Source organism: Stigmatopora argus, chromosome 23 (assembly GCF_051989625.1).
Source record: "Stigmatopora argus isolate UIUO_Sarg chromosome 23, RoL_Sarg_1.0, whole genome shotgun sequence".
In the NCBI taxonomy this organism is placed as follows: domain Eukaryota; kingdom Metazoa; phylum Chordata; class Actinopteri; order Syngnathiformes; family Syngnathidae; genus Stigmatopora; species Stigmatopora argus.
The window spans coordinates 4,856,814-4,878,018 of NC_135409.1; the positions used below are offsets into that span (position 1 = coordinate 4,856,814).

General features: G+C 40.3%; 2 protein-coding genes across 4 annotated transcripts; both read left to right on the forward strand.

The window, feature by feature from the left end:
* Positions 1-897: 897 nt before the first annotated feature.
* adm2a (adrenomedullin 2a) lies at positions 898-10,412 on the forward strand. The gene is made up of 3 exons (XM_077594053.1): positions 898-978; positions 1,090-1,356; positions 7,503-10,412. Exons 2-3 carry the CDS (start codon positions 1,277-1,279, stop codon positions 7,879-7,881), a joined length of 459 nt encoding a protein of 152 aa, XP_077450179.1. The 5' UTR covers positions 898-978; positions 1,090-1,276; the 3' UTR covers positions 7,882-10,412.
* A 1,984-nt stretch (positions 10,413-12,396) lies between these two features.
* LOC144069020 (ATP-binding cassette sub-family G member 4-like) lies at positions 12,397-19,749 on the forward strand. 3 transcript variants are annotated; one of them, XM_077594050.1, is made up of 15 exons: positions 12,397-12,552; positions 13,193-13,425; positions 13,510-13,627; positions 14,650-14,782; positions 14,862-14,912; positions 14,978-15,123; positions 15,825-15,948; positions 16,808-16,922; positions 16,989-17,122; positions 17,199-17,297; positions 17,368-17,536; positions 17,609-17,709; positions 17,910-18,068; positions 18,157-18,275; positions 19,140-19,749. In XM_077594050.1, exons 2-15 carry the CDS (start codon positions 13,194-13,196, stop codon positions 19,363-19,365), a joined length of 1,926 nt encoding a protein of 641 aa, XP_077450176.1. In that variant the 5' UTR covers positions 12,397-12,552; position 13,193; the 3' UTR covers positions 19,366-19,749. The 3 variants fall into 3 exon arrangements, with proteins under 3 accessions (XP_077450176.1, XP_077450175.1, XP_077450177.1); XM_077594049.1 differs by lacking the exon at positions 12,397-12,552 and adding an exon at positions 12,563-12,712; XM_077594051.1 differs by lacking the exon at positions 12,397-12,552 and adding an exon at positions 12,750-13,119.
* Positions 19,750-21,205: the final 1,456 nt, after the last annotated feature.

A 21,205-nucleotide genomic window follows, 5' to 3' on the forward strand; every position in this document is an offset into this window, starting at 1 on the left:
CCCCCTACTACTACTATTACTATTGCTACTACCACTACTACTTCTACCACTTCTATTGGTACTACTACTACTATTGCTACGACCACTACTACTTCTACGACTACTATTGGTACTACTACTACTAGTAGTAGTATTGCTACTACCACTACTACTACAACTATTGCTACTACCACTACTACTACAACTATTGCTACTACCACTACTACTACAACTATTGCTACTACCACTACTACTACTATTGGTACTACCACTACTACCACTATTATTGGTACTACTACTATTGCTACTACCACTACTACTTCTACCACTATTATTGGTACTACTACTACTACTATTGCTACTACCACTACTACTTCTACCACTATTATTGGTACTACTACTATTGCTACTACCACTACTACTTCTACCACTACTGTTGGTACTACTACTAGCTACTACCACTACTACTTCTACCACTACTATTGGTACTACTACTACTATTGCTACTACCACTACTACTTCTACCACTACCATTGCTACTACCACTACTACTTCTACCACTACTATTGCTACTACCACTACTACTTCTACCACTACTATTGCTACTACTACTACCACTACTACTACCAAACCCACCACTACCGCCTCCACCCTCACCACCACCACTACTATTGCATCTTATAATTCGTTGCGCCTTATATATATGAAACAAATATGATTGAATGTGCGCCTTTAAGTGCAGAAAGTCCGGTACTTTAAAAGGTTCCGTAACGATCTTAGAATGACATAGAATAGTGTATTAACAAGACAAGTACACAATATAAAATCATTCATCTCCATACAGTCGACAGAGGTGGGAGGCAATCGTTGTTTTGCCGTCTCGACCCCGCCCACACACTATTTAAAGCCATCATGTCCGCAAAAAAAGCTCTAGAGAACTTGATCTTGGGTGGAAAGAACAAGGGCAGCCGCATCGCACCTGAGTCACCCTCGAACAAGGTAAGCTTTTCAATGGGATACTAAAGCATAACTTCCACTTTGAAGCAAGATCTGCACTTGTAAGCACTTTCCCCACCTTTATGACTAATTATTTTTCTCCCCCCCTCGCAGTGGTGCACTACCCCTACCAGCTTGGATAGTTCAACCAGTCATCAAGATTTTTTTTTGCACCCTCTGCCCCTCTTTTTCTCCCCTTTGGTCTGGGAATAAAACATCCGTGCACCGGCGCGGTGTTCCCCAGCACCTCCGGCCACCTCCAGCCACCTCCAGCGGCCGCAGAGGCAACCTTCGCCCGGAGATGCGCGCCCTTCATCTGCTGTCGGTCTATTGCGTCAGCCTGCTGTGCTTCCAGTTGATGTTGGCGCAGGAGCTCCTCAGGTGAGGACCGCCCGGATTCTCATTGGTGGAGAAATGCCACTTAAGGCTTCCACGTTCTAAGTCTTCAAACCGCATTGCATTTTGTCTATCGTGTGCTGATTCGCTTGTCAATTTGACATTCTGAATAAGAACCCTGCCAAATGCTATATATCCCTCGAATATCGCGGTTAATGTAGACCAGACATTGCCGCGAAGTAGGGTCACCCCTATAAAAAATACAAATATTTTTTTTTCAAGAGTGGCTGATTGTGAAATATTTTAGAATTTACCTTTTGGACGTGACTTTTTATATTTTTATATTACTTATTTATGTTTTTACTAGGAAAAGGCAGTGGAGTAGCAACACCAAATTCGTTATATGCAGCTGTGTATAATGACAATAAAGGCTTTTGGTTCATTTTGATTTGATTTCCGCTTATGATTTTTAGCGTGGATTTTCACATTTTTATGAACTTGATTTTTTTTTAAAATAAAATAAAATTTAAAATTCATAAAAATGTGAAAATCCATGCTATAACTCATAAGCGGAAGCCACTCTTGCTCATAGGACGCAAGTTAAAAAAAAAAATAATAATAGGAGAAAATATCGCAACATAGTGAATTCGCGATAAGAAGATTCCTTCTTAACATTAACCCCCACATTTTTCTCTCTCTCTCTCTCTCATCTATTCTATTTTCTTTTCTTTCTTTTTTGCATTTTAACTATCATGACCCAAGCGAGAGAAATTGAACCTGGTTTTTATCTAGTTATTGAGCAGATACTGTACTTTTCCAGTAGATAGAAAGGACGAGAAGGTCAAATGAAAAGACATTATGTTTGTTGAAATCTGTGCTAAAAAAATGTCACTGGTTGAGCTTTTTTCCAGAGGAAAATAAGAAAAAATATAAAAATAGAGCTACTGTATTTGAATTATGATACAGTACATCAAACCATCACTTCAACTAATGTGCATGTGTCTTCATGGGTTAATGCCAGCAAGTGCTTTTTGTGCTATTGTAAAAAATACACAAACGCCAAATAAATGTGTAGTCTGAAAACACCAGTGATGATAAAGAACGCTGAAAATTCAGAGTGTGATCCCCCTCTACTGGAACATTAGAGAATCCTTTCTTCTTCTGATGTTTCTTAATGAATTCATTAATTGCCATTGTCAGTGGTAGACGTCCAATCCTGAGCGTTCGTTCATTCGCATTGGACGTTTACTAAAAATGTATTTACATTTACCAGGATAAAATAAAATGATGGGCTCTTTAAATGTTATTTTGTCATCCTGAAAAGTGATGATTTTGCTTGAAAGTATCCCAAAATATATTTTTAAATTATTTTAAAAGCCATTATTTTGTCCGTTTGATGTCAAAATGCACCTGTTGGTCTTTGGAGAATCATAAAAAGTGTAATATTGCACGAAAATAGAAGCAAAAATCCAGCGGAAAAGAAAACTTGTCCAATGACAAGCTGTCCTGTCAGTCATCTCTAACAACTGTGAACATAATAGAGTCATTTATGTGACAAAAGTAGGAGTCCATTTATCATTCTCCATCCATTTCCCCCAAAAACCTGACACTGCAAATAGTAATAGTTCCCTCACCTCTTGAAAATGTCAATCTGGCTTTCATTAGGTTGACATATTGTCCAACTGAGGACGTTCTGTTCTATTCAAACTGACTGATAGTTAGGGATGGCTTCATCTTTTCTTTCTTTCTGCTTACTTTTTTCTTCTTTTTTTAACACAGCTGCTGAGCGCAGACATCTAGGCTTGTTACTAGGATGGGCACGACGTATAAATGTAAGCTTTAACGGTTCATTAAGAGAATTACCGTATTTACTTGTATATAAGCCGCTTTTTTCGGACAAAAAACGATGACTGAATCGAGGGTACGGCTTATATGCGCATAAAAACATGACTAGCAAAAAAACACGACTTGCAAAAAAACTGCTATTTGATGGCCATGACACAATGACGCGACACGATGACGCAACACGATGAGTGACACGATGATGCGATACAATGACATCACTTCCAAATGGCGCCCATGCATGCGCCGTGACGTCACGACGCAAGCGAATGCCGATACGCTCATTTATTTCAAAATAGAGAAAAGATAAACAGATAAAACGCTAAACAAAATTTACTTTGACCTCTATGAATTAAATTAAAGAATTTTTTTTTGCATAAAATGTGAAAAAACTCACTTGTGCCTGTCACTGCTCGCTCAGGGCGTCACCATCTCACCTAGGGCCGCCATCTTACCTAGGGCGCTGCGTCTTACCTAGTTAAACGTGCTCTGACTGGCCAGACGCGAGTGGCCATGATTTTGAAATAAAACAAAATTCCACTTAGATTTTTGTTGTTGTATTTCTTTTTCGAAAGTGACAACTATTGGAGTAATATGAACCATTGAAAGAATTTAGATATTTTGACATTAGAAGCAATATGGCTGCCACAACACCTTAAACTTCTGGGAAGAAAATTGTCATTTCTGTTATTAGAAAGCATCAGGTTCTCATCAAGATAGACTTATTTCTTTTTTCAAATTGAATAATTTGATATTTTGCATGTACAAAGACAGGCATATTAACTTCCTTATGATATTGACCCTAATAATGTGCTTTTGATTCATACAGTATCTCAGAAATACCACTTGTGATGATTTTTCTTAAGATTTTCCCTTCAAAGTAACACATTTGTACTCCCTATTAAAACCATGAACTTGGAGGTGCAAATTGAGAATCAGGTGGCGGCTTATACGTGAGAAATTGTAAAATTCAAAAATTTCATGGCAGCTTTCAGGGTGCGGCTTATATGCGCAGGCGGGTTATATGTGGGTAAATACGGTAGCAATGTCGCTTTACATAACATCAAGAAAAAGCTGCAAAAGTTAAATACAGCTTTAGTCAAGATCAGCTGTTGGAATTAAAATTCCTCAAGTTGGACACAAACGTGGAAATCGGGCATAGACAGAATGAAGTTTATTTCATCATTTGGACTAGTGGAAAGTTTGCCTGAGCTTGCGGGATACTCCTGACTAAATATTTACTCTAAGAACCGAACAAATGAATGACACGGTCTGGCCACTTGGAATTGTGTCGCAACCGACCCGGCACGTGCCTTTTCGTCCCTTTCGGTTTTATTTGCGTTGACGTTTCATGGAGCAAAAAAAAAAAGGCAAGAACACGACCGTTATGACCGGCGCCGTCGGGCCCGTCCAATTCTACAAGGTGGGAGAATTCCACTGCGGATTAACGGCTGAGACTTAAATCCAAAGATCCTTAAAGAGCAGATTTCCGCTCGACACAAAAAGGCAAGTCCAGATACAGTCTGATGCATGATGTAGACAAACAAACATAACTTTTGTTTTCACCCAAACATGACCTTGGGGGAGGTCTCGTTGCCCCAATTCCCGAAAGTCGAGGCTACGGTCCAAAAGACAGCTGGAAGTAGCTTGCCACCAAAAAAACATCTTGATTAAATAAGCATCATTCCTGAAATAATTTTTGGTTGACTTGATGAACAATTCTGGTTAATTTGAGAGAATGGAGCTACCGTATTTTCTCGCATATACGCCGCACCCTTAAAATTGCGTTAAAATTGTTGAATTTTACAATTTCTCGCATATAAGCCGCCCCCCCCCCCCCAGATTCTCAATTTTCCCCTTCATGTTCACAGTTTTAATAGGGAGTACAAATGTGTTACTTTAAAGGGCAAATCTAAAGAAAAATCATTGCACGTGGTTTTTCTGAGATACTGTATGAATAAAAACCCATTAGGGTCAATATCATAAGGAATTAATTTGTCCGGTAATGTTTGTTTTCCTACTACAAAACAGAAAATAACCAACAAATAGCAAATGTTAATTTGCTGACATCTACTGGTGAAAAAGCTTATAGCAACGCCATAACTCTTGTGAGCACATAAGCCGCATCCTTGATCCAGTCATCATTTTTTTGAGTTACAAATACCGTATTTACTCGCATAAAAGCCGCCTGCACGTATAAGTCGCACCCTTAAAATTCCCTTAAAATTGTTGAATTTTACAATTTCTCACGTCTTGTGCGCATATAAGCCGTACCCCTGATTCAGTCATCTTTTTTTGTTACAACTACGGCTTATATGCCAGAAAATACGGTAGGTCAGTCATTAACGGAAGTTGGCTCATTCCACTGCTCTTTCAAAATAAAGAGTAACCTTCGCCTTATTTCAGGCACTACCAACAAATTAACTACTGTGCCCGCCCCCCATACCCCCCTTGGTTGCTCGGGGATTACAAATTGATACATTTTTCAGCCATTAACGGTGACCTTTGTTAATATTCAGACGCTTGGGATCAAGTAGAACATCTTGTGCGCTAGCAAATGATGATGGAAGATTAGATCATCATATTGAGGAGGGGACATTTTTAATGACAACAGGATTTAACGCATATTCAAAATGATTGAATGAGTGCGTTCTCATTATTATTTGGAACGTGTATGAATTCAATTGCATTCTCATTTTATAGATTGTGACTAAAAAAGTACCTCTTCATGTCAGGCAAAGTATTGAATGAGTCCATTTATTTCAAAATACAAGCTGGTCAGATTGTTACAATGAGGCAATTTGATTTGACCTGCAATATAACAAAAAGAGGGACAATTTGACCTAGAATACAATGACAAAAGAGTTGAGATGTAGAAATGGGTCAATTCGACCCCAATATAATTAAAGGATTTGAAATTTAATTTGACCCTTAACACTATATACAACTGTAAGGTTAAACGTGACCAGTGGGTCAATGTGACCGTAACATTAAAAAAACTGTTGAAATTTACAGTCAATGTAGCTTGCTGTGATGTGTCCTGGAAAAATTGTGCTCCGAGGGCCACAATTATTTATTCAGGCTGTGCCATCGTTCCTAAAAGTGGCTTAAAAAAAAACCAGCACAGCTTCACGTTTCAGTGCAAAATCCGCAAACCACAGGCAGGAGAGTCGTGAGGACGTGATGCGTCTCACGTATTCCTCACTGGAATTTTGTCTTCTTCCCGCTACGATCAAGTGTGGAAATTTCCAGAATACGGGATGAATAAAGTTATCCAATCCAATCCAATCCCCTGCGTCATTTTCGGGTCATTTTCTATTTCTATACAGTCATACCTCTACTTACGAATGCCTCTAGGTACGAAAGTTTCAGGTTACTATTTTTTTTAATATGCAAATGACTGACTTGAGATACGAAAAAGATCCAAGTTACAAAATCCCTCAAAAAGTAAATGCATTTCCTTATCCATTATTTTATTTTGAATTCCCCTTAAGCGATTAAAACTGTACAAATGCAATGTGGCACATATTTTCACGCGCACACACATAGGGCACACATAAAAGTCTAAAATGTACTACAAAGTGGATGGCTTTCGCCCTGGTAGAACGGGCTGGGCTCTTGCCTGACGGACAATCACGGGCATTACATCAATAACAGCCGCGGAGGGAGATATTTCAGCAGCGAAGGGCACATTTTCATATGCTTTATTTATTTTAAGACATTAATAAATCATTTCCTTATCATTTTCTTTCATTTTTGTGTGTTTCCTCACATCTTTCATACAAAATTGGGACACTTTGACCCATTTTAAAGGGTCTAATTGGTAGTTTTGTGAGGGCCGTGGAACGAATGAGAGAATTTACATATAATGTACACCTCTACTTACGAAATTTTCAAGTTATGAAAAAAGTATTGGAACCAATTAATTTTCTAAGTAGAAGTACGACTGTATTTTTCCCCGACATCACCCACCGGTCGCTAGGCAACGTTGCATCGCTGCATTATCAGCTGCCACTGTACTGCACAAACAGAACAGTAAAAAAAAGGAGGAAGATGAGGAAAAAGCATTAAGTGTGTTTGTCAAACACTGAGCATATGGCCGGACCTTTTTTGTTGAACTTGTACGCCGCCATGTAGAACATTGGCTGATTAACCAGAAGAGCTCGGGTATTTTATTTCCCAGAAAATAATTTGTACAAGGTCTGCTGAATCTCTCATAATTGCAGGAAATTGACATCATTTTTTTTTGCACACACACAAAACAAAACAAAACACACATCCAATGAAAGCTTGGATAGTTATGGATTTTTCCTCACCTAACCTGATCCTATTTTTTGTTCTCCCCGCAGCTCGGAGCATCTCGACAAGCGCGCCGAGTCCAAAGCGGATCCTCGTTCGGTTCCGGGTGCCCGAAGCGACTCCGCCGTTTTGACAAAATGGCCGCTCAAACACCTCTTTCGCACTAAGAGGAGAGGAAGCAACCCCGCTATTGCCTGGGCGACACCCGTCGAGAACCCGTCGAGGCCCTCGAGAACCCGTCGCTACGCCCACCCCGGTCCTCGGGGGGGCCACCACTATCCCCACCATGCCCAGTTAATGCGAGTGGGTTGCGTGCTGGGAACCTGCCAAGTACAGAACCTCAGCCACAGGCTTTATCAGCTTATTGGCCAGAGCGGCAGACAAGACTCGTCCCCGATTAATCCCAGAAGCCCCCACAGTTACGGATGAGCCCTGCACCCCAAAACAAAATCGCTCTATTTTGCTATTGACCTTTGAAATCTACAGTAATCCCTCAAATATCGCGGTTAATGTAGACCAAACATGGCCGTGATCATTGAAAAAGAAGACAGGTTCCGCTTGCAACTTTCAGCGTATATTTTCACATTTTTATGAACTTTAACCTCCTAAGACCCACTCTTTGATATTTAGGCTAATTGGGACCTGATGAGTGTAAAAACAAAGAATGATCTTTTTACTTTATGTAGTTTCTGAGTGAAATGTAGTATGATGTAGTAGTCCAAAATTTAACATTGTAGTCTTGTGACAACCAAAAAATGTGAGGTCCTAGGAGGTAAATTTTTATTTATTTTTTAATAATTAATAGCAGAAAAAATCCAGAAGAAGTGAATTTGCGATAATCGAGGGAAGACTGTATTAATCTGGTATTACAATAGATCTTATCTGGAATACTGTTGTGCCTGTTAACCTTTTCAGTTCTATATTTGTTCAGTTTGAGCGAGAATGTTTTTCACAGCCGGAGAACCTAAGCAACCTCAGTCGGACTTTTTAATCCTGTTAGCGTAAGGACGATAGCTTGTCTCCAACTCTCTCCCGCGCTTGGCTGATCAAACGCTGCCGGGTTCGCGATGCGGTCTTTGCGTCGCGCTGGTGCCAGGTTCGCGTCAAATCACATTTGGACGAATTCGAAGACATAACCAAGTGCGCCGGGGAAGTATGGAAATTGATCCAGGAAACACTGGGCCGACAATGCAGATTTCTAATGAGGTTCAAGCTGGGAAAACATGGCTGTCGTATGGAAAAGCCTTTCAGCTTCTAAGTATTTGATTTATTTGCCATTCAGCTCAAGGTCAATGTCCTCAAATGTTCTACCTTGGGGATACTGGATGGAGATCTATTTATTGCTAACGAGCATTTTGGTGCTACTAGATTTTTTTCCTCACGGAAGAAAAATCAAGTAAAACTGAATGGATTTAATGGCAGTCAAGTCCCCGACGGTGGTAGTAGTGAGCACCAGTTGAAGACGGGTCGATAAATGTAAAAAAAAAATGGCATGAAAAAAATTCAAATACATCTAAAAAAGAATTAATTGCAAACATGGATTTGAACAAATCCGCACTAATACCACTTTTCTTTAAATAACTGGAACGAGAATCCGGTTACGTTTACAGTCGTAACCCGATTAGGTCCAATCTTAACTACTCTTAATCAATCAAAACAAAAGCTGTTTGTGAAGGAATGTAAAACCCAGGAAGCAAGAGTAAAAAAAAATGGAAAAAAGTACCATATTTACCCGCATGTAAGCCGCCCCGTGTATAAACCGCACCCTAAAAATGGCCTTAAAATCGTTGAATTTTACAATTACTCGCGTATAAGCCGCCCCCTGATTCACAATTTTCACCTCCATACTCATGGTTTTAATAGGAAGTACAAATGTGTTACTTTGAAGGGAAACTCTAAAGAAAAATCATTACAGGTGGTATTTCTGAGATACTGTATGAATCAAAAGCACATTATTAGGGTCAATATCATAAGGAATTAATTCACCCAGTAATGGTTGTTTTCTTACTACAAAACAGAAAATAACCACAAATAGTAAATGCTACTTAAAAAGAATATAGCAAGTCTTGAGCGCATATAAGTCGTACCCTTGATTCAGTCATCATTTTTTTTGTAACAATTATGGCTTATATGTGAGAAAATACGGTAAAATTCCATGCAAAATGTCAATATTCAGTGGATTTATGGACCCACGTTTCTGCGCTTGTGCTGAAATAGGATGTGGAAATAGCAAGGCCTTTCACGTGAGTCATAAGTTCTCGCCGCCAGTCGAGACTTTGGGCTTGACTCGGGTTTATTAAAGCTGACCTAATCTTTGTAGTCATATGCAAGTGCAGCAGGGGATTGGAGAGGTGCCTTCCACAGTCTCCCCTTTCAAAATAAAAAGCAGCAAAGCACATGTTGCCACACACTTTCACATCAGGTTTAAATTTGAATGTATTCTTTCACAAAAGATCTAGCGGAATTTCTACATCTCATCATTTGACTAGTCTTAAATCTAATCTGTTCAAAGGCTGGCTAAAGTCAAACGCGCCATTGAACCTATCCGTGATTGTCGTGAACTCATTAGCCGCCGTCGACGATGCAGGACGTGTCGCCATCAAAGGCACCGAAACGTGATAATTTGTTTTATGTTTGACTAGCATTGCGCTAGATTGTTTTGTTGTCGTTTTTGTGATTGCGTGCTTGTCCTTAGCATGAAAAGTGTTTTTTTTTCCCAAAATGTCACAGTTTTGAAACATGTCAGTGCACTCCATGCGCCGTCGTCTGTGAATGACGTGTAAATAGATGCCTCAAGTCGAGTTATTTAAATAAGAATGTATTTAAGTAATATTTATGTGTTGATATGCGTATATCGCCAAAGACTTTATTTTGCTCCTTATATCCTTTAAAAGCATAAAACTATAATATATGTATATAACTCAAATATATGTCAAATAAAGAGATGTCTCCTCCTGCAATTAGTTATTTTTCTTGTGTGACCATTGGAACCGTTTTATTATAATAACTATTATTTTTGTAATTTAGCTTGACTACTACATGGGTCATTACCAGGCATTAAGTGACCCAACTGGTGTCGTAACGGGCTGAACGTCAGCGAAAGGTTATGATAAGTAAAGGTTACATCACTTAGAGGAGTTAATGAGTTACAGTTGGTCAATAGTAGCACTACAGTTATATACCGCGATATATTTTATGTTGGGTTCTAGCATGTTATAGTCGAGGGGAATCTTGTTTTTACTTGGCTGTGGTGTCCTCTACTATGTTAAATAATCCAATCTATGTTCAGTGTCCATTCAACTAATGTATGTTAGATTAGATTAGATTACTTTATTCATCCCGCATTCGGGAAATTTCATGATGTAATCATAATTAACTCATCAGGGGCCATTGATGGTGACGGACATCCAAACCATTTGAAATGAAAGCGTGCGACAGCAATGGTCGCTAAAAGCCTTCCAATAAAGCCTTTATTGAGTCAAATTGAATTCAATGCTTTTATTGTCATTATACAAGTATGATGAGAATTAAAGCTTCACCATCAAGTACACAAATAATCATCTCATCTCTCATCTGATTTTCTGAACCGCTTTATCCTCATTAGGGTCGCGGGGGATGCTGGAGCCTACCCCAGCTGACTCCGGGCCAGAGTCAGGGGACACCCTAAATTGGTGGCCAGCCAATCGCAGGGTACGAGGAGCAATTTAGAGTGTCCAGTCGGGCCTGCCATGCATGTTTTTGGAATGTGGGAGGAAACCGGAGTACCCGGAGGAAACCCACGCAGGCCCGAGGAGAACAGGCAAACTCCACATAGATGGACATGACCTGGATTTGAACCCAGGTCCCCAGAGCTGTGAGGGCGACGCGCTAACCACTCATTTCACCGGGCCGCGACACACATTATCATATACATTTAATGATAATTATAATAATAACAACAGCAATAATGACAATAATAATAATAATAATAATAATAACAATGATAATAATAATAATAATGATAATAATAATAATAATGATAATAATAATAACAACAACAATAATAATAATAGTAATAATAATTAAAATAATAATGATAATAGTAATAATAATAATAATAATGATAAAAATAACAACGACAATAATACAATAAAAAATATAATTACAATAATAAAAATAATAGTAATAACAATAATAATAAAAACATTGATGATAATAATAATAATGATGACAATGACGACAATAATAATAATAATAATAATAATAATAATAATAATAATAAAAATAATAATAATGATAATAATAATAATAATCATAATAGGGCAGGAGTGGTTAGCGTGTCGGCCTCACAGCTCTGGGGTCCTGGTTTGAAATCCAGGTCATGTCCCACCTGTGTGGCGTTTGCATGTTCTCGTGGGTTTCCTCCAGGTACTACGGTTTCCTCCCACATTCCAATGATAGGCTGATTGAACACTCTAAATTGCTCCTAGGTATGGGTGTGTGTGCATGGTTTTCCGTCTCCTCGTGCCCTGCGATAGGCTGGCCACCGATTCAGGGTGTCCCCTGCCTCTGGCACGGAGTCAGCTGAGATAGGCTCCAGCACCCCCCGCGACCCTAATGAGGATAAAGCGGTTCAGAAAATTGAATTGAATGCTTTTATTGTTATTATACAAGTATAATGAGATGAGATAATAATAATAATAAATAAGTAGTAAATTGTAAACTGCTTTCAGACAGTAAAAAACTAGGTTTCTAATAGATTGGACGTTAGTTTGCATCCAGATTTCAAAAAGTACCTTTGATGTAAACTGCTTTGAGACATTAAAAAACGAGGTTTCCGCTAGATTAGACGTAGTTCTCATCCAAAGATTTCAAAAAGTACCTTTGATCTAAACTGCTTTCAGACAGTAAAACACGAGGTTTCCGCTAGATTAGACGTTAGTTCTCATCCAAAGATTTCAAAAAGTACTTTTGATTGAAAGATCACGGGAACGTCATAAAGACAACGTCAAAGCGCTTGTATCGCACATGACGTGCAGCATCATTACACAGTCGCCACTTAATCAAAGATAGTCGCATTTCATTGTTCACAAAGCGAAGGACGACTGCAACCACTGTTAGGTAAGTTTGCAGGACATGTAAATGTCAAAAAGTGGTGTATTGACGAAGCTTTAGCCAAACAAGCTAACGTTCCGTCGAGGTGTGGCGTTCACGTGAACGGCAGACATGACACTTTAAAGGCCGTTTTCAACCTTAAATGCTGTTTTCGACACACACTCAAGTAAGTATGAAAAATAAATCCGCATTCACGTCCAAATTTTTATTCCAATATGGCTAAATAATAAACCGTACATACAATCGTGAATAGTAATTACGGAGTGATGCTAGCACCTGTCTTCCTTCAACACACCATATACCCATGCTTTTTTTTATTACTTCACCGATTTGAACAGTAAATTCTATTTTTAGTCATAAAACGAAAAACAAAAAATAGATTGTTGTGGGAATCGGGATGTGACAAGACCAGACAGGACAAGAAAGGAATGTTTGTTTCTCTGTAAAGTGAAGCAGTGGACTCGTTGTTGGCACGTTCATCTTCCAGTCTGGTTTAAAGTATTACTTTTGCTAAATTTATGCATCTATTAAGTGAAACGGGAGACGTTTCTAATGGAATAACAAAAAAAATCGGTGTGTATCAACGTTTAGTCGAATGAAATGTCTCTCTCGCTTGTGTATATTAATGACTGTCTTCTTGCTCCAGAATGTTCCAGAAGGTAAAAAATGTGGGCACTTGCAGCATCCAAATGAAATCAACAAAACGCGAACCCCAAGAAGTTGCCCCCCGGGCAAATTTGTTCTCCCTCACCAATTTAAAGAAGGTGGACAACGCCGACAAGCCGCTTCTCGGCAAGCTCCCGCACCAGGATGCTGTCAACCTGGAATTTAAAGACCTCTCCTACACTGTCCAGCAAGGGGTGTGTTGTAAGGAAAAAGGTAGAGCAGCTTGTTTTATTAGAAGAGTAAAAAAAAAGTGATGATGATAGGTTTATAAGGTTTTTCTTCCCTTTTCCTCTTAAGGTTTCAAAACACTCCTCAACAATCTGTATGGACAATTCAACTGCAAAGAGCTCACTGCTATTATGGGACCTTCTGGCGCTGGCAAGTCCACCATGATGAACGTCCTGGCGGGATATAGGTAACAACTCAAACGGTTCTGCTAACGATCCTCGAATTGGCATTACAGTAATACCTTGAGATAGGAGCTTAATACGAGCTCGTATGTCGATTTACCCGTATCTCAAATTAACTTTTCCCATAGAAATGAACTAAATATAAATTAATTCGTTCCCATCCTCTGAAAAAAACAGGATATTGGAATGGAAACATTTTTTTATTATTTCTAATTCACCATCTACTAACAGAGTAACTAATAAATATCTAGTGGTTATGATGTTGAATACTAAGAAGAGACATTATTCAATGCGGAGTGCGGGAGGGGAGATAGACTTTTTGAAGGGCAATGCGTTCGTAACATAACATAAATAAATTTAAATGAACTTGGATTACGATACAGACACATTCAAAAATAAATTTAATCTAACCTTACACTAAACTTAATTCTAATTTTGTTTAAAATCAATTTTTATCTTTCTCTTTTTGCCCCGCCTCCACCCTGACTTTCAGCTGGAGTTTTTAAAAGGAACCTAGCGGGGGTTGTTTGCTTTTGTCTTCCCTTCAAAGTATTCCGAAAATGACGCACACAAATGTCCTCACAATCGGCTAACGCACGACCACTTGCCAACTTGTCCGGGTGCTCCTCTCATATTGGCGAGCCAGCTCCGTCACGCTTACACCACTCTCATCTTTTTCGATTATTTCGTGCTAAATATCGACTGTCATCATACGCCTTTTCTTCGCACTACCCTTCATTGCACCTGCTTGCTTTGGACCCATTGTTTTTCCCTTAATTCTGCAATGACAGAATTAACAACACACTACCCAGTGCTCGTACATATCTTTAGACGAGGTAGATGCGTCGAGAAAGACTGTGCGCTGTTATCGTAAGCAGCCTCTCGCGTCTCGGTCACCCGGCTGTCTCGTATGCGCGTATCTCAAAAATTGTCTCGTATCTCAAGGCAAATATTTGCTTGGAATTTTATTCGTATCTCAAATTCCTGGTATGTCGGGGCACTCGTGTGTCAATGTATTACTGTACAGGGAAACGGGCATGACGGGCCAAATCCTGGTAAACGGCAACCCGAGGGACTTGGTGAAATTCCAGAAGATGTCATGCTATATCATGCAAAGTGACGTCTTGATGCCTCACCTCTCAACAAAGGAGGCCATGATGGTGAGCTGATTTGATATGAAAGACAACAACACGTAAACTTTTTTCCCCACTATGACCTGATCTGTTTTGTGGATTTCAGGTGGCAGCCAATTTGAAACTAAATGAAACTTTGGAGGTCAAAAAGAAGATAGTAAGTTCTGCCCGCACGTTTTTCATTCTGATGTCAGCTCGCAAGGGACGGTAATGTGTTGGCAGGTGAACGAGGTATTGTCAGCTTTAGGCCTGACGAGCTGCGGCAAAACACGCACAAACAACCTTTCAGGTGGCCAGTCGAAAAGACTGGCCATTGGTCTCGAGCTGGTCAACAACCCACCTGTCATGTTCTTTGATGAGCCCATCAGGTATGACCTCACACTTGGCGTAATGGCGACCCATGCTCTTAAACCTGTTATTTGTACATTTGCCTCAAGTGACCCCAACTGGAAAATCATGGCCGACTTTTTTTTAGATAGTGTGTTCAATCAAAGTGAGAATCTTGAAACTATAAAACTGTTCATGAGCAAAAAGATTTATTCTTACCATAAAAACCTTATGAATCAGAACGTCTGCCTCCAAATTACCTACGATGTCTGAAAAGCCTCCTGCGAGACCCTTTTGTAAATTGTTCCAGTAAAAGGGAGCGGCAAATCTAAACCTTTATTCCAAGTTCAATTCTCACCCCTGGGACAGACTATAAAATATGTCCTGAAAGCAAATATAACGCAGCCTAAGGAGCGAAAGTCAAAAGGTAGAAAAGCAGTAGACCGAGAACTGCCTGGATGGATAAACTTGTTTAGTCTAACATCTAACACACTCACAAGATTGAGAGATTTCAACGTTAATGAAACATTATCTTGGACATGGCATGCACGTAAAAAGGTCACGATACGACGGATGAGTGGCACCGGTCCTTTTTTGGTTTATTTATTCTACACGAGAATGGATTGGATCCAGCAAAGAAAGTGAAGAGAATTTGAATCAATGATGATGACAAAATGTGATCATTTGGAGAAGGTTCTGCGTCTTAGCAAGCTTGTGGACAACTTTATATTTGTTTTCTCAGCGGTTTGGACAGCGCCACATCCATTCAAGTCATCTCGCTACTGAAGTCTCTGGCAAACGGAGGCCGGACGGTCATCTGCACGATTCATCAGCCCAGTGGCAACCTATTTCAGATGTTTGATAAGGTAAACTTGAACATTGCTGAGATTAGTCTGGACTAGAGTGTAAGATATTGAGCCCGAACCAGGCCCAACCCAACCTGAAATTTGGGTCAGGTCGGGCCTAAAATGTCAGTCATTACTTCGAGTTCGGGTCAGCCTGAGCTTCTCTCTCGCTGAAAAAAATATAGACAGTAGTACCTCGACATACGAGTGCCCCGACATACGAGCAATTTGAGATACGAGTAAAATTTTGAGCAAATATTTATCTTGAGATACGAGACAAATTTATTAATGTGTGGCCTCTCTCTCGCTTTATTTAAAAAATAAATAAATATTTATAAAAAATGTATCCTAAAACTGTGTGTGGATACTAAGCTAAGGAATACTTGTTATAAAATCATACCTGTCAACCTCTGCCGATAACTGCCCTTATAAATGATTATGATTCCCCTTACAAACCCCCCAAAAACGTTACAAACACCGTACGACTCGTACGGTGTTTGTAAGGTTTTTTGGGGGTTTGTAAGGGGAATCATAATCATTTATAAGGGCAGTTATCGGCAGAGATTGACAGGTATGTAAAATAAATCACTTGGAATTTTGGATAAAACAGAGCAGATGCTCTGCGCACGTCACGTGAAGGCCGCAAGAAGTTAAGGATAAACTAAAGACAGGAAAAAACTCAAACGAAAAACCCTGACCTCCTGACCTAGGATTCCCGGGTCCTCACAAAAAAAATGAAATTTCGGGTTTGCTTCGGGCTCGGGCCTGCAAATCAAGTTAATTCCTCGGGTTCGGTCCGGGTTGGGTCAGATTTTTTCGGCCCGATCTTACCTCTAGTCTGGACTCTTAGACTTGTGTTCTTTCTTTTCTTCCCGTCTAGCTCTTCATTCTCAGTCAAGGCCAATGTATCTACAGAGGTACCGTCCCGCACTTGATCCCTCACCTGACCACCCTCAACCTTCATTGCCCAAAGTATCACAATCCAGCGGATTTCAGTAAGCACTTTGATTCTGTCGTGACCAAAACGCTCGTCTCGTTACTGCCCCGATGTGTACCCGCAGTCATCGAATTGGCGACGGGAACGCACGGAGACATGCAGGCCGTCCTGTTTCAGGCCGCTCAAAGCAGCCCGTGCTGCGAGGAGAACAAGCGATGGGCCGAGGACGACCAGGGTTCTTCCAAGGATTTGGAATCTGTACGCCGTGCTTTGCGTCGTGCTGAATAAATGCGGCTCTGGAACCTAATGAGGCCATTGTGTCGTCTTTCTACAGGAGATTAAACCCCTCGAATCACGATACTTTGCCACGAGCATGTTCAAACAATTCTACATCCTCTTTAAAAGGAACCTGACATCGATATGCAGAGACACGGTGAATACAAAAAAAAACACACTCCCGACTGGGATTTGACAATTGACTTTGTTTCCCGTGTGTTGTCAAGATGCTGACCCACCTGAGGGTGATCTCCCACATTGTGATTGGGGTCCTGATCGGCCTGCTTTACCTCAACATCGGAAACGACGCCACCTTTGCCTTCAACAACACCGGCTACCTTTTCTTTTCCATGTTGTTCCTCATGTTCGCCGCCCTGATGCCCACCGTCCTCACATGTGGGAGAAATTCCAAATGCAACCGTTAGGTGTGAAGTGACTAACGACCAACATTTTGCTTTGCTTCCACAGTTCCTCTGGAAATGTCCGTCTTTATCAGAGAACACTTAAACTCCTGGTACAGCCTGCATGCCTACTATTTGGCCAAAACATGTGCGGACATACCATTTCAGGTAAGTTGACAGCATAGGTGTCCAACTCTGTTTGGTTCGTTCATTTGCCCGTCCCGGTCAAAATGTCTCGCCCCAGAAATGACACTTAAAGCCAGTTGAAGTGAATTGAACATCGAACAGATTTTTGGGCCGGGCCGGATCGAACCTCCCAGCGGGGGCCGCATTTTTGACATTTCCCTGATTCCCAATGTCATTTCCAGATGACCTGTCCAATTATGTACTGCAGCATTGCGTACTGGATGACAGGGCAGCCCCCGGACGCAGTTCGTTTCTTGCTCTTTGTCTCCTTCTCTACATCAGTGGCCCTAGTTGCTCAGTCACTGGGGCTCCTCATAGGGGCAGCCTCTCCATCACCGCAGGTAGCCCCGACCCCCCGTCATACCCTAGTCTTTCCTGTCCTCGCTCTCGGATGCGCCAATGACAAATGAGTTGACCTTTACCCTGCAGGTCGCCACCTTTGTCGGGCCGATTACGGCCATTCCCATCGTCCTGTTCTCTGGATTTTTCGTCAGTTTCCAGAACATTCCTTACTATCTTCAGTGGACCTCCTACGTCTCCTACGTCAGGTATGTGCAAGTTAGATACATTCGTACCTCTACTTGCAAAATTGATTGGTTCCAGAACTTTTTTTCGTACCTCTACTTACAAAATTGATTGGTTCCAGAACATTTGTCGTACCTCTTCTTACAAAATTAATCGGTTCCATTTCGTAAGTAGCAGTACTTTACATGTAAATTCTCACATTCGTTCCACGGTCCTCACACAACTGCCAACTAAACCAATCAAAATATGAAAGATGTGAGGAACACACAAAAATGAGAGAAGATTATAAGAAAATTATTTATTAATGTCTTAAAATGGCCAAAACTCCAGGTGAAAATGTGCCCTGCGCCACTGAAATAGTTCCGTCCGCATGAAACGTAATACCTGTGTTTGTCCGCCTGGCGGAAAGAGCCAGTTCTACCAAGGCCGAAAGCCGTCCACTTTGTAGTACATTTTAGATGTTTACCTGTGCCCCGTGTGTGTGTGTGAAAATATGTGCTGTGTTGCATTTGTACAGTTTTTAATCGCTTAATAAGGGTAATCGTGATCATTAATAAGGGGAGCATTTAGCCGAGATGGACAGGTATGTAAGAGAATCTTGAAACATGGATAGCGGTTGTTGTGAGACAGCCAATGAGAGCGCAGTAGAGGGTAGCGAGGGAGAATCAATGCATCCGTGACAATATTTTCAAAATAAAATAATGAATAAGGAAATGCATTTACTTTTGGGGGATTTCATAACTTGGATCTTTTTTGTATCTTGAGTCACTCAATTGCATATAAAATTTCGTAACCTGAAAATTTTGTACCTAGAGGCATTCGTAAGTAGAGGTACTTGGTTTTGCATACGTCTGCCTGTTTGCGAAATTAAAAAATCTTGTTCTTAGGTACGGCTTTGAAGGAGTGCTCCTCTCCATCTATGGGTTAGATCGTGAAAATCTGGAATGTAATGAGGAGCCGTGCACTTTTCAAGATCCCAAAAATATCCTGCAAATGTTGGACGTGGCCGATGCCAAGATCTACGTGGATTTCCTTGTCCTGGGAGTTTTTTTCATTGTCATCAGAGTGGCAACTTACCTAGTTCTGCGCTATAAAGTGACAGCAAACCGTTAATTAGGACTTAATGTGCGTCGATGGAGGTGTTACGGCAACCTTTGCAGATGGAATTTATTTTATCTGGAAATCTTAGCACATTTGTTCTGATATTAAGTGCATTTTTTTTGTGTGGTAATAAGTAACTCGCTTTTTTTTTAAATTTCATTAATGGCTTAGAGTTGTTATTTACTATTACAAGTGAGACATGAAACAGCCATTCAGTTGTATATTTGTTACTATTTTTTTGTGACGTGTGTTAAAAAACGTCAAACATTCAAGGACAGGTCTGTAGTGACAATGTTTGCAGGTTATTAAAAAAAGTTTCTTACTCAACATGTTTTGAAAATGTGCACATACTGTACTATGGAAGAGATAAATATTATGTGTATTTGTATCAGCAGATATACGGGTTGCCTTGTAAGTGATTACATTCTAGTGTTCCAAAAGAAACACGATCCATGACAACCCATGAAAATCAAACCTGAGAACAAGCATACGTGACACTAGACTGGCAGAATTGGGCATTTTGGTGTATGACAAAACGGCCGTCAATACAGAAATGCTTTTATTTCCAGTTGATTTGTGAGTTTTTAAAGTGACATCAAAAATATGAGCTCATCCTCCTACAGTAGCCCCTTTGTGATTGCGCACAGGTTGATTGGGTAACACTCTGCGCCCAGGGGTTTACTGAGTGCACGAGTCGAAATCTGCTCCCAACACACAAAGCCAATGTGACCTCTCCCACTTTTTGCCAGGTTGGATACACACGTAGGCTTCCTGCATGAATTCCTCCAGCCAGTTCTTACACTGGATTGGGCGCCCAAGTACAATGACGGCAAAATTCCTCCCTTAAGGGCTTTTGAAATGACAAACACCACCCAAATATTTCTACAACAATTACCTTTCATACCTTCAATTTTACATGCAGACTAGTGTGGATGTTGAAATGACACCAATACATCTAATGATAAAACAATGCTCAAATTTGATTATTTCTGAATGTTTACCGTGGTTGGTCAACCTAAAGTTGATGTTCTGTTGACATCCATTGAAAGTTCTTTCAACCTTGCGTGACATCACAGTGACGTCCGTCCGACGGTTTGAACGCAACATTGAATAAACAAATGTCAGATTCCAAGAGGTTTGGGAAACAGGATTCCAAAGTGGATGATAAAACCAAATGAAGCTCTCACAGGTTTGAAAGGACTTCCCCTAGTATTAACCAATACTAGTTCAGGCCATCTACAATGGAAAGTGATCATAGGGTGCGTTTCTTGTAGCGCCATTACACCCTCTCCTGGAGTCCTGGGTTAGTTCATCACCATCAATTGATAATTGTCTACAGCAGGGGTCGGGAACCTTTTTGAAAGAGAGAGCCATAAACAATTCTTATTTTCTAATGTTATTGCTAAAGAGCCATTTCCAGAATTTAAAAGTAAAAATGTATGAAAATGCGATTTTTTTTCTGTCATTTCACCACTTTTTAATCACAAAAAGTCTCTGATTTCTTTTGAGAACATTATGATGTTGCTAATCAATCAGTATTAATGAAATGAGTAATGAAAAACTACATTATGATTAAAGTGGTGTTAGAGCTAGTCTTAACGCCACAGTGTCGAAGTGACGCTCCTATTGGTGCGTTCAGGACTCGGCTCTCTCACTAGTGATTTTCATATTTTACCTCACAGGTTAGTGGAGAGCCATATGCACCCATGGAAAGAGCCACATATGGCTCCCGAGACGTAGGTTCCCTACCCCTGGTCTACAGGTTAAAGTGGCTGTGAATTTCAAGGTTCAAGGTAGATGTGTGGGTTTTTTCATGGTTTAATTTGTTGCTGCGGAATGATTAGCGTTTCGG